This window comes from Monodelphis domestica, chromosome X, assembly GCF_027887165.1.
Source record: "Monodelphis domestica isolate mMonDom1 chromosome X, mMonDom1.pri, whole genome shotgun sequence".
NCBI lineage: Eukaryota > Metazoa > Chordata > Mammalia > Didelphimorphia > Didelphidae > Monodelphis > Monodelphis domestica.
In genome coordinates, this window is record NC_077235.1 from 30,150,275 (window position 1) to 30,162,319 (window position 12,045).

General features: G+C 38.5%; 1 protein-coding gene across 12 annotated transcripts in view; it reads left to right on the plus strand.

The window, feature by feature from the left end:
• Positions 1 to 12,045, plus strand: part of LOC100019824 (fibronectin type-III domain-containing protein 3a-like) — an 80,343-nt gene that overhangs the window by 53,297 nt on the left and 15,001 nt on the right. For all 12 annotated transcript variants that reach the window (XM_007507462.3, XM_007507461.3, XM_056808847.1 and 9 more), the window contains exons 11-20: positions 75 to 128; positions 1,151 to 1,272; positions 1,360 to 1,537; positions 1,829 to 1,915; positions 2,877 to 3,015; positions 4,017 to 4,085; positions 4,272 to 4,390; positions 4,515 to 4,620; positions 5,767 to 5,942; positions 6,037 to 6,150. In XM_007507462.3, the coding sequence (XP_007507524.1) occupies positions 75 to 128; positions 1,151 to 1,272; positions 1,360 to 1,537; positions 1,829 to 1,915; positions 2,877 to 3,015; positions 4,017 to 4,085; positions 4,272 to 4,390; positions 4,515 to 4,620; positions 5,767 to 5,942; positions 6,037 to 6,150 (1,164 nt within the window). The remainder of the gene's footprint in view (positions 1 to 74; positions 129 to 1,150; positions 1,273 to 1,359; positions 1,538 to 1,828; positions 1,916 to 2,876; positions 3,016 to 4,016; positions 4,086 to 4,271; positions 4,391 to 4,514; positions 4,621 to 5,766; positions 5,943 to 6,036; positions 6,151 to 12,045) is intronic.

The window sequence follows — 12,045 nt, forward strand, 5'->3', positions numbered from 1 at the left end:
TATAGTTGTACTGTATATTAGTATGTTGAACGAAAGAAGCTGTAGCCCTCATTTTCTTTTTATGTATTACTTAGGGATCTAATGACAACGGTTCCAAAATAATCGGTTTTCTTTTAGAATGGGACGAGGTAAGCATTTCCTGCATGTATTTTACAAATAATAAAATGTCATTGAAACTTTTTAATATTAAATGGAATATTAGAATTATTAAATTAGGAATATTAGTCAAAAGAAATACTTCTACACGTAGTACATGGACCAAAAAGAGTAATGATACATAGCTTCAATTCTCTCATACAAGAGCAGAGAAGTGAGTTCATATTATTTAAAGTCTGGCTATCATTACTGATAGAGTATGTGATCCTTTGGACTAAGCATTATTCTGAATTCATTGGGATAGTTGGCAAGAATTCCCATGAGTGGACACCTGTCAATTTTAGATCCTTAGTAAAGAATCTCTTTGGACTCGGTTTTATATAACGTAGCATCAAATGACTTGTGAATCACTGATCCGCTGTCTAAACTTTATCACTGTGCCTATTTGGGCACCTGAGAAAATCAGAGTTCTCAGATGTGCTGGGTTGTTTGAATTAAATTAAATTTGGGGATTATCTCTGGATTTCATTGACCTCTGTCACCCCTATTGCCACTAGCACAGGAAATTGACAGTTGGCTGCCATGACATTTTATTGTAAGGGTATTTGAACTAAAAGAGGTAAGATAGACTTTTCAGCTTACGTACTCTTTTGTTTCCTATTTTCCTTTCGTTTCTTTATTATTTTGACTCAAAACACTGTATGTCATAAGAAAATAATATTTTCACTGTGACCCCCATCACTGTTACCTAGCTAACTAATATATGGCAAATTTTCACTGCCCTATGAAACTTTTCCTACCAAAGGTCTTTATTTGGTAAAACTTGTCCATTTTAGCCAACTCTTCCTCCTCCTGCCTCTTCCTTTTCTGTTTTTCCTCCTTTTTCTTTCACTTCCTTTCCTCCAAGCCCCACTTTTTTTCTCTGCCATCTTCTAGTGTCCACTCTTAACCCACCACAAGTAAACAGCCCATGAAATAGCCAAAGTTGGCAAACATTGCCCTTAATAGAACGCTTTAACACAGCAACTAATATATAATGTTTATGTGTTTATAGGGGAAGCCTGGAACCTTCAAAGAATGTTATTTTGGCCATCTTAAACAGTACAAGCTAACCAAGCTAGCTCCTTCCACAAAATATTCATTTAGATTAGCTGCTAAAAATAACTTGGGAATAAGGTAAATTATATTACATGTAATTTTTTTTTCAAAGTTTCTACTTGGGGGGAAATTACTAACTGTATCCATCCATCTATTTTTTTCCAGTGAATTTAGTGAAACGGTTGCCTTTAACACAACAGGAAGTGTCCCTCCAGCCCCTCCTCCCCCTCAGCTAAATCAAGCAGGAATTACTACTCTGTCACTAGATTGGAGTCCTCCTCCTGGTGCAGCTACTGAGGAATCCCATTTTACTTACACCCTCGAGATGGAGGAAGAAGGATCTGTAAGTTGCACTTCTGTATGACACGTGACCCTCGATCTCTGTTTGGAGTGCAGTGGACAGACACATTGACACATGCAAGATGCACATAGTTTCCTCTGCTCTGGACCTAACTAGGCTACTTTTGCTGGCCACTTATAGCTCTTAGAACTGAGCCCTCCCTACCTGGCCAGCCTCTTCAGCTGCCTCATAAACCCCTAGGGATCACTTTTCCTAGCTGAACTTTAAATCTTCTTAAAATTATCAATGGAAACTGGTTAATCACTAATAAGTACATTTTCTCCTCCTTTCCAGGGTCATGGTTTCAAGGCTAAATATAATGGCGAAGAACCCTCATGCACTTTAAAAAATCTTCGGAGGAGCACTTCATATAAATTTAGGGTACTTGTTTGCAATTGCATATTTTTGTATATTGGGGTCATCCATTTTTTACCTTGAGTATATTTTAAATGTTAACAAATAATATTAAGCATCAGCAACAACCATTTAAATGTTTTTTTTTCTGATAACCTACATTTAAACAAGTGAATTTCAATGCTTCTTCAGTCACCTTTTCTCCCTCTCCATTAGGAATCAATTTGCCCATTTATTCCTGCTCACCTTTCCTCGGTCTCATTGTATGTTCCCTGTTCTTCTGGTTTTCCTTTTTTTGTTTTGCGTTATGTCATAAAGCTCTGTTCATTGTTTCCTTTTATATTCCTCATACTATAAGGGAATGATCCTTGTATGATAATATTCCCTTACATTAACGTCATGCAAGTTATTTAACCGTATTACTAGACATTTCGATTGCTTCCAGTTTGGGGCATCACAGATAATGCTACTCTAAAGACTTTTGAAGGCAGAGTTCTTTTTGACTCTCAGGAATACTCTTAGAATTTAATCCCAACAGTGGAGTTATTGGACAGGAGGACAGTACTCGCATTGTAATCTTTACTCTGTACAGCCAGATTTTGCTTTTCCAGAAAGATTCTCCCAATTCACAATCCCACCAGCAATGGATAAATGTACCTGTTTCTCTATAACCCCTCCAGCACTGAGTTTTGTTGTTTTTAATTATTCTTGTCAATTTGATGGATGTGAGGTAGTTCCTCAAAGTTGTTTTAATTTGCGTCTCTTTATTAGTGAGGTTGAGCATTTTCAAATGATTAATAACACTCTGTGCTTCCTATTTTAAGTATGTTGTTTTCATTATTTCTATAGTGATGAAAATACGCTTTACTAATTAAATCCAGTTACCAAAGTAACTTACTTTGTAAATTTTGCATAATCTATTCAGGTATTTGAGGCATATAATGAATGTTTCCAGTGATCAACCAATGTATTCTCTCTACTCAAACAGCTCTTTGCCCACAACAGTGAAGGAAAAAGTAACCCAAGTGAAGAAGTAGAATATACCACATACCCTGATAAGCCAGGCCCCCCAAGTAAACCATACACAAAGGGGAAGATCCGAGCATACAATGTGAAAGTCGCATGGGGTAATATTTCTGTATTTAAAAATCCACCCTAATTTCCCTAAACAGTAACATGAATGTATTGAGAACTGCTTGGTCTGATTGTTTGCCTTACATTTTATTCTCTTAGCCATTCTTCTATCACATGGTTCCCTGCACAATTTATTTGAGTAATTAATTACATTGTCATTCTCTCATATATTGAGACAGCTGAAGCGGCAGTTTGTTGTCTAATTCAGATCAGGAAATTGTTGAGTTGTATGGTGGGCCAGGAAATAGTTTCTCTCCCAGTTAAGAGGGAAAAGTTAGTGCTAATTTATTCTCAGGTTGACAGGCAATGGTTGACATTATATAGATTATTTTTTTCTCTATATCTGGGCCCTTTAAAGCAGCTCAGCATTTTCAGTGTGTATACACGTTCTCATAATCTTTTCCAGAGAACTTTAAAATGTTACTTAGATATAATTTATTCTGAGGGTTCAGGATGAGAAGTAGTCAAGGGTAATGGATAGAGGGCTGGCCCTGGAGTCCAGGAAAACCAGGTGCCATCCAGTTCTGCCTTTGACACCTACTAGCTTTGGCCCTATGGGCAAAAAGTCACTTGGCTTCTCAGTGCCTGAAGGCAGCCCACTGAGCCTGTAGATTACAGATGACTTGAAAGAATTATAGGGTTAGTGCTACAAGGAACCCAAGAGGTCATCTAGTCCGCCCCCTCCCTCCTTTGACAAGTGAAAAATCTGAGGTCCAGAACCAGGAAGTTAGTTGGCCAAAGTCACCCAAGGCATAGCTGGGATGTTAACCCAGGTGTTCTGATTCCCTTTCTAGCTTTCTTTCCTCTCCACCATGCTATATCAGTGGAAGGAATGCCTAATACTCTATTTCAGAATCACTATTTCTAAATATGTGAGGTACTAAACAAACTTTTACCTTGGAATTTGAATACCATTAACTGATATTGTATATCTAATGATAAAGAGTTTTCTGTTGATTTGAGAATAATTTTTATATGAAAAATGTCATTTCAGATCCACCTAAAGATAATGGAGGAGCAGAAATTTCCAAGTATGTTTTGGAAATTTCTGAAGCTTCAAATGGTAAGGATTCTTTACATTCTGTTTTTGATTATAAAGTCAGTTTTGCTCTGGAGTTATTACATAGAATTGAAACATGTTGTATTCATTTTCTAAGTAGTTATTTCTTAATAATACAAATCACAGACTCTCAAAAACGCATATTCAGTTGTTTACAAATGGATTGGATATTTTCTGTCTCCCTCCTAGGAAATACATGGAATGTAATATACGATGGCACTTTGAGAGAACACGTATGTGACCATCTCAGACCTGGCACTTCATATAAGTTGAGAGTATTTTGCTTTGGAATTGCAGGGCAAAGCCAGGTGAGGAGAAAAATGAAAAGATTTTAAAATTTAAGTACTAACTAAAATAAGTATCCAAATTAATCCTAAAATAAAATAAACTTGGGTTTCAGTGTGGATATAATGTGTTGTGTCCTTCTGTCAGGCCTCAGATATCCTATCCATTCACACCTCTGCCGTTCCTCCTGGACCTTGCAGGTCTCCATACTTGGCTAACAGGGCTAAGCCCAGAGAAATCAGCCTGCACTGGGGTAAGATATCATTCTGTGACTGAATATTGTTCATTTAAGTGGGAAGGTGGTAAATGGGAAAACTGAAAAAGGGGAAGAGAAGAAAATCATCTGAGAACTATAAAGAAAATATGAATTGCTGTATTAGGGTACAACTTTAGGTATAGTTAGTCCGAGTACAGTTAATTTAAAGTAAAAATGCAAGTCACTGTGGTTATTACTTTAAAATTTGGCATTTAGGAAAAGAACAGTTTTTTAGATGATAGTCATTTCTGTGATTCACATTCTTGTCTGCTAATGAACGCAGAGATCTTTTAATGACTTGCTTGGACTTCGTCCCATTGATAGGTGTACTTTTGTCCTAAAAAAGTTTTATGTACGTTGAATCATGTTCTTGGAGCTGAGTCCCATTATAATTTCTGAGATGGCTTATTATTTTGGAGTGAGAGTCACTGGGCAATTTTTCTGTACTACAACCTCTCTGTTTGATAGTTTAATCTACAAATAGGTACTTAAATCCACCAGGATCAAACTTAAAGGCAGCCTTCTGTGAATGCTCTGTAACAAACTCCTTTGGTGATAGGAATCATGGCTCGCCGCTTTAGCCATTTTATAAATGCTGATTTGGATATACTGGATTCGTTTAAAATTAAAGTATGCTGAATTATTACATTTTCAGTTATACTATTAGGTTTGCATGTAAGCATTAAATAAACTGCCCAACAGCAAATTGTTCTGTTGGTAAAAATCATATCAGCCAGTGGATATAGTAAACCTATCTCCCAGGCTGAAGGTGGGAGATAAAGCTTCTAGGCCTAGATATGGCATTACCTAGTGATGTCAAATTAGGCAAATTGCTCCATTTTCTTAAATGGGAGGCCTGTCCTATAGATTTTTTTTCCTAAAAATGCTCCTACCTTCACTGATTCTGGGAAAGCTTTGGCCACTGAGGCATATTCAAACTCAGGTCTCCTATGTTTATGCCAACCTGCCTCTATGAAGTTAAAGGGAATCGAATTTGAAATTTTCCTGTTCCTTTGGCCAACATTTTAACAAACTCTAGTCACTATGAGAATTCTTCATAATGATTTCTCAGGGAGTCCAAAAACCTGTTTCTCAAATAACGTCTTAAAAGTGTTTTTAAATGATCACTCTGTCATTTCCTAGCTCCTCCTGTTGTGAATGGAGGAGCTGAGATAATTGACTACGTAGTAGACATGGCCGAGTCTGACCAAGCCGAGTGCAGAAGAGTCTACCAAGGCCCAGGCTTGAGGTGCACAGTGAGCAATCTGCTTCCTGGGAGGACTTACAGCTTCTGGATTAAAGCAGCAAATAAGACAGGGGTAACTGCTCTGTTAAATTCAAACCTATTTGGACTTCTCTTTCAATCAGCATGAACTTTCAGCATCTCTTTTATGCCATTACTCCTTTTTGTAGTTTGGACCTTATTCAGCCAAGTCTCAGATCTCCACAGCACCAGGACCTCCTGATCAGTGTGGCGTACCTCTGTTAACCTGTAAGACTGCTACCAGTGTGGCTGTCAGCTGGGAGGTATGTTGCCAAGCTTCTTATTCTTTGTGTTGCTCATGCACGAGCAGAGTGATCCTATTAGATGTTCTCCTTAAGGCCTGAGGCTTTCCCTAAGGTATTGATCAGATCTGGGTTTGGAATTCAGGGTCCAGATTCTCTTTCCTAGAAAACCCTCAGCCAAAGGTAATCATGGAATCAAGGATGCCAAGGCATTGGCACTTGTCCTGTCTTCTAGTTCATGTTTGAAGTAGGTAATACATTTGGAGAACCAATAGATACCATTGAAATTTTCAGCTAATACAGCTAAGAAGATAAATTCCAAGCATTTTGCAGAATTTAATAATACAAAGAATTCATGTGGTACCAAAATACAGATAATTCTAATTTTGACAGAAGATGATTATGAGGTGTGATTACAAAGTAATGAGACTGCTGGGTGTGTTTTTCTTTTTTGTGGGGGTTTGGGGTGGGATTTGTCTTGTTATTACTAACAAACATACCAGAATGCATCCTGGATACTTATTCTTCCATTGCTTAAAACATTCTTTAAATTCCTCTTTTGCAGTTACCTTCAAAGTCTTTTAATTTTGTAGGAAGAATGTGGCTGGCTAGCAACAGTCAGGGGAAGATTGTGGAAGTAATCAGATTAGGGAGCAGTTGTTTGGGGTTTGGGTTGGATTTTTTGTGTTAAACGAAATGAGATGTGATTCTTTCTCTCCAGATTTTAGTACAGAGTTCACAGCAAAGATAGGGGACCTTAATTTAATAGCAAATGGCAAGTGTTATGGTATGATGAGCAGTCATCTTGAAAAGCTTCTGCCTGGAGAAAACTGAGTCAGTCACATAGTGAGAATGAGGGGAAACCAGAGAATAGTTTATGTGCCCCTTCAGGATCCAGGCCATGTCAAAAGTTCTAGAAGACACCAAGGGGCTCCCTGGGGCAGGCATTAATGAGTCGTGCTCTACTACAGAATACCTGATCACAGATCCATTAGAGTATATTTGGATTGGAGGGTTTTGTCCTCTTAAAATATTTGAAAAGTCATTTGTATCCCCAACACTTGGCATATCATAAGACCTCAGTAAAGAAATGCTTTTTTATTCATTCATGATGATAAATAAGAATAGATCTTCAATAGCTGTCTGGAACTAACAACCCCCTTATTTCAAAAAAGATTGTGCTAATCCCATAACACTTGGTTCCTAAATTTCTTAAGACATTTCTAGGATGGAATGATTTAAAGCTAGAAGGGACCTTCAAGGTCACTGAGGCTAACCCTCTCATTTAGCATATGATGTGTCAAAGTATATTCATTTGTCACTGTTTTTCCTCCTCTACCAGCCTTAAGGGTAGAGAATGACAGACATTTTTTTAATATTCCCCAACAGCTAGAACACACTTTTTTTTACATATGAGGCTCTGGATAAATGCTTGTTGAATAAATCTGTCAACAAAGTTATTTTGCTGATGACCAAAAAAGTCATTAATATTAGTAAATATCAATTTATACAGGTTGTTCCCTGAGTCAGAGTGCAGTTGTAAGCTGTAATAACTTCAGAAGTATGGTACCCTTCAAAAGGAAAAAAACTTGAAAGTTTAGATTTGAAAGTTCAGTCATATAAATATCTTTTACACTCATTTAGTTTTGTAAATTCTTAATAATAACTTTTTAATTTTAATTTCTAACCTGACAAGATATGCTGTCTTTATGCACTATATTTGTGATTTTTCTGACTGACACTTTAATAGCCAGGGATTGGTAGAGGACTACCTCTGACTTGGCTTCCTCAATCACCTAATCAATCTATAGATTTTCTTGTGAACTCAGGTCAAAATGATCATTTCTGCATCAAAACATTGTTCTTCAGATGATGTTAAGGCTAGAATCACAACTGCAATCCTTCCAATCACTGAGGAGCACCAGCAGCTGACAAAACTTTTTATAAACTTCGAAAACTGACTAGAGAAATGTATTGGCCAAGATGTATATAATTAACCGTTCAAATGTTTTTGTCCCTTTGGAGCATTTATACTTCTATAGTGATTAAAGCCTAAAATTATACTAAGACTTTTGGGACACAATATTTAGAGTGTGTACAGGATAGAAGGCTAGTCTTATAGTCAAGAAGACCTGAGTTCAAGTTCTTTTTAACACACTTTTGCCCAGGAACAAGTCCCTTTAACTTCTCAGTGCCCCCAGGAACTCTCTTCAGAATAAATTACGGGTGAGTTTCTGAGTTGAATGTGGAGGAAAGTGAGAGCCAAGGAGAATCCTATGACTAAAACACTGATGTAGACCAAAAGAAAAATACATTTAGAAGTACTTTAGCTGCAGGTAAGTCTGCCATTAAACCAGGCAAAGAAAATTTTCTAGGAATTAATTTTGAAAATGTTGAAAGGTTCCATTCCAAACTTGATTTTCCCAAAAAAGAATACAAAATGAATCCCACCAAAAAAAAATTCAAACCAACCACAAAGACAAAAACACACCCCAAAGTCTCATTACTTGGTAATCACCCCTCATAGTCATGTTATGTCAAAATTAGAATGGCCTATATTTTGGCTGCCATACTAACTCTGTATAATATTAAATTCTGTAGAGCACTTCTTTTGGAGATGGAGAAGTATATTATTCTATAACTCTATACTCAAAGCATTCCAAATATATGGAGACATCTAGTCTTCGTGTCTTGGAAAGAGAAAGGAAAGTAGTCTGATGCCTATTTTACAATCCCAGATTTTCCCAGGGGGGATAGTTAATGCCTCCTTGTTTAGTGCCCCTGGGATCTGTACTTGGAGGGGCGGGCACCTTTGGTACATAACATTTTGATATTAATAATTTGGATGGCATGCTTATAAAATTTGCTGATTACACAGCTTAGCAGGAGAGTTAAGACATTGGCTGATGTGATTCAGAAAGATCTTGGTGGGTTAGAACAATAAGCCCCATCTGCTAAGATTAAATTTTATAAAGACAACTATGGAATTTTATCATTGCGATTTTTAAAAAATCAGCTTCACAAGCACCAGGTGGGAAAGGAAAGGAGCAGTAGAGTCAGACAAGAAGATTGAGGAACTTTGGTAGCCTGAAAGCTCCATAGGGGCCATCCATGTGATATGGCTAGCCCCAGAATGGAACCGCAATGTTGGGCTGCATTCAAAAAAGGCCAAGTGGCCATGGAGAAGAAGCCACATCTTAGGAGACTCTGGAGGAGAGGGAAACCATAGTAGTAAAAAAATTAGCTATGCCACATGAGAACTGTATGAAGGAGTTTGGAATGTTTAGCCTAGGAAAAACCTTCTCAAAGGACTCATGACGGCTATCTATCATGATGCTGTATTTGAAGAGATGTTACCTGGAGGAGAGATTCAGACTTATTCTAATAATGATCAAAGAATGCGATCTAGAAAATGCAAAAAGGTAAATTGAAGCTTAAAGTAAAAGAAAAACTTGCTAATGATTTGGGCAATCCCAAAATGGAATGGGCTACACCGAGAGGTGGGGGAACCCTCAAGTCCCCACTTGAAGGCTGCAACAAAATCTTGTGGGGCTCTGAGGTTCCTTCCAACTCTTGAGATTCCAGGACTCACTGCCTGGTTTCTGGGGATGGAACTGGCAATAGTTAAATCTTTCTAAAATAATCTTACTAGATGTTTCCCCACAGGACATTGATCTCTGGCTTTGTTAGTGATTTGGGAGATGATTCTCCGAAGATGTGGTAGGTGCAGAAGGCCTTATACTACAGCCCACTTGATTCTGAGACTCCACACCTAGCTAGGCTAGTGATCAGATGACAGGTCTGCAGCCTCCCATCAGGCCCATGTTGGAAGCCTTTCTCTCTTGGTTGAACTCTCCAACCAGCTATTGGTGTAGCCTCTGAGAATAAGAAAAACTGACATTTCTGTAGCACTTTAAAGAGACCCCAGGGTTACCTTTAAGTAGGACATTAATAGAGGCTTTACTGAATAGCAGGAAAAAAATTAATCCTCTTTCGCTTCCAAGCTAAACAATCCAATTTAACAAGCATTTATTAGTTGCCAGGCACCATGCTAGGAGATACAAAGCCAAAATGAAACATTCCCTCTGCTCAAGGAGCCTGTGTTCCATCAGGGAGAAACAACATGTACGCCCACAAGTACAAACTATAGACTAAGCCATTTTTTCCCGGGGGAGGATGTATGGGTCTGATATGAAGGACTCTGTTAACAATAAACTGGAGATTCTTGATGGCACAATGTAAGGATGAGTAGCATAGAGACACTGGAAGGATGGGGCCTGCGATAAATGGGCATAAGGGAACAGCTTCAGCCTAGGTAGCCTCCCACTCGGAATCTCCGTTACTTTGTGAGCCAGGGGAAGGAAAGAAGCATCTGCTTATTAAGTGCCCTCTATGTGGTAGGCTCTGGGCTAAGCAGTTTTTACCACTATCTCATTTGATTCTCACAACATCCTTTTAAGATAGATGCTATCATTAGCCTCATTTTAGAGTTAAGGAAACTGAGGTAAACAGCTTAATTAAGCCCAGAGTCACACAGCTAGTGACTGGGGCCCTATTTAAAACTTAGGTCTTTCTGACTCCAGGCCCAGTGGTCTATCCATTGCGCCACCTACTGCCTCTAGGGCATAGGGCAGTAGATTGTCACTCCACAGGAGCAAAGGTAACATAGATTTGATTATCAGTCTGAAAAAAAAGACATTGGGGGGTCGGAGGTTCAGTGCAGAGAGGCAGGAATCAGCCCCCCCCCCACTGTCAAGGTGGGGAGTTGGTGTAGTCCCTGGGGCCAGGCTGATTGCAAGAGGGCTGCTAATGTGGGTGTGACAGAAAGCATACAGGACACCTGTGTGGGAGTCCCAACTTGACAGCTAACTGCCTGGGCGACTTTGAACAAATCGTTTAATCCTTGTTAGATTTCAGTTTTCTTATCTCTAAAATGAGGCAGTTCGATAATTTCTCAGCTCTAATGAAAAATGCCTCTGTAAATGAATTTTAAACCAGATTTACGGGACATGCACTGACATTTCTATATTCTTTGAAAGTTTACAAAGGTTTACAAATGATCTCATTAACCTGTACTTCCTGGAGTTGGATTCCTTTTTCATTTTAAAGCTTTCTGTCTCCCAGGAGTTGATTAGCTCATTATTCTAAGAGACTAATTTGTGCCAAATGACTGATCTCCAATTGGGGTCAGGGAATCAATAAGCAGAGTGGCCTCAAATTCAGATATGCTAGTTCAAAGTAAGCCAGTGAGCAGTCATGCAACCTGAAAATTATTTTTCACTTCTTTCCTCCTCTCTTGACTCCCCACATCTAGCCTATTAACAGGTGTTCCCTGTTCTTCCTGGATAATCTTTCTCAAGCTTCACCTCTCTCTTCATTCCCACAACTCTTCTAACCTGTTTTAACCAACTCTCATTATTGCTGCTAAAATACACTCTCTGTCCCTAAAAATGCCAGAATTGGAAAAAGGTCACCTACTCCAGCTCCTTCCTTATACAGAAGGAGAAACTGAGGCCCAAAGGAGGGACTTGCAGTTCCTTGCTCAGAGGCACACACCTAGTTGGTAGCAAAACCTAGGCTAGAATAGATTCTTCCCCAACTCTCATTCCTAGATCAATCTATTTTAACTCTGTCCTGTTATCTATCCTACTTGCCCCTCCTTCTTAACCTCTAATTGGGCCTAAATGAAACAAGAAGAGGGAGCTTCATGGGATCAGAGGATATGGAGCTGAAGGGGACCTTTGGAGTCATCTAGACCAACCTCCTCATTTTATTATTTCCTAAACAATAAAAATGAGAACTAGGGTTTTTTAGAACTTCTTAAAAAAAGAATGTTTTTTTCAAAAGTTCAAACTAACCAAGGTCTGAGTAGATGGGCACAGACACACCCTGACTCTCCTAAAGGGAGGGAGGAAG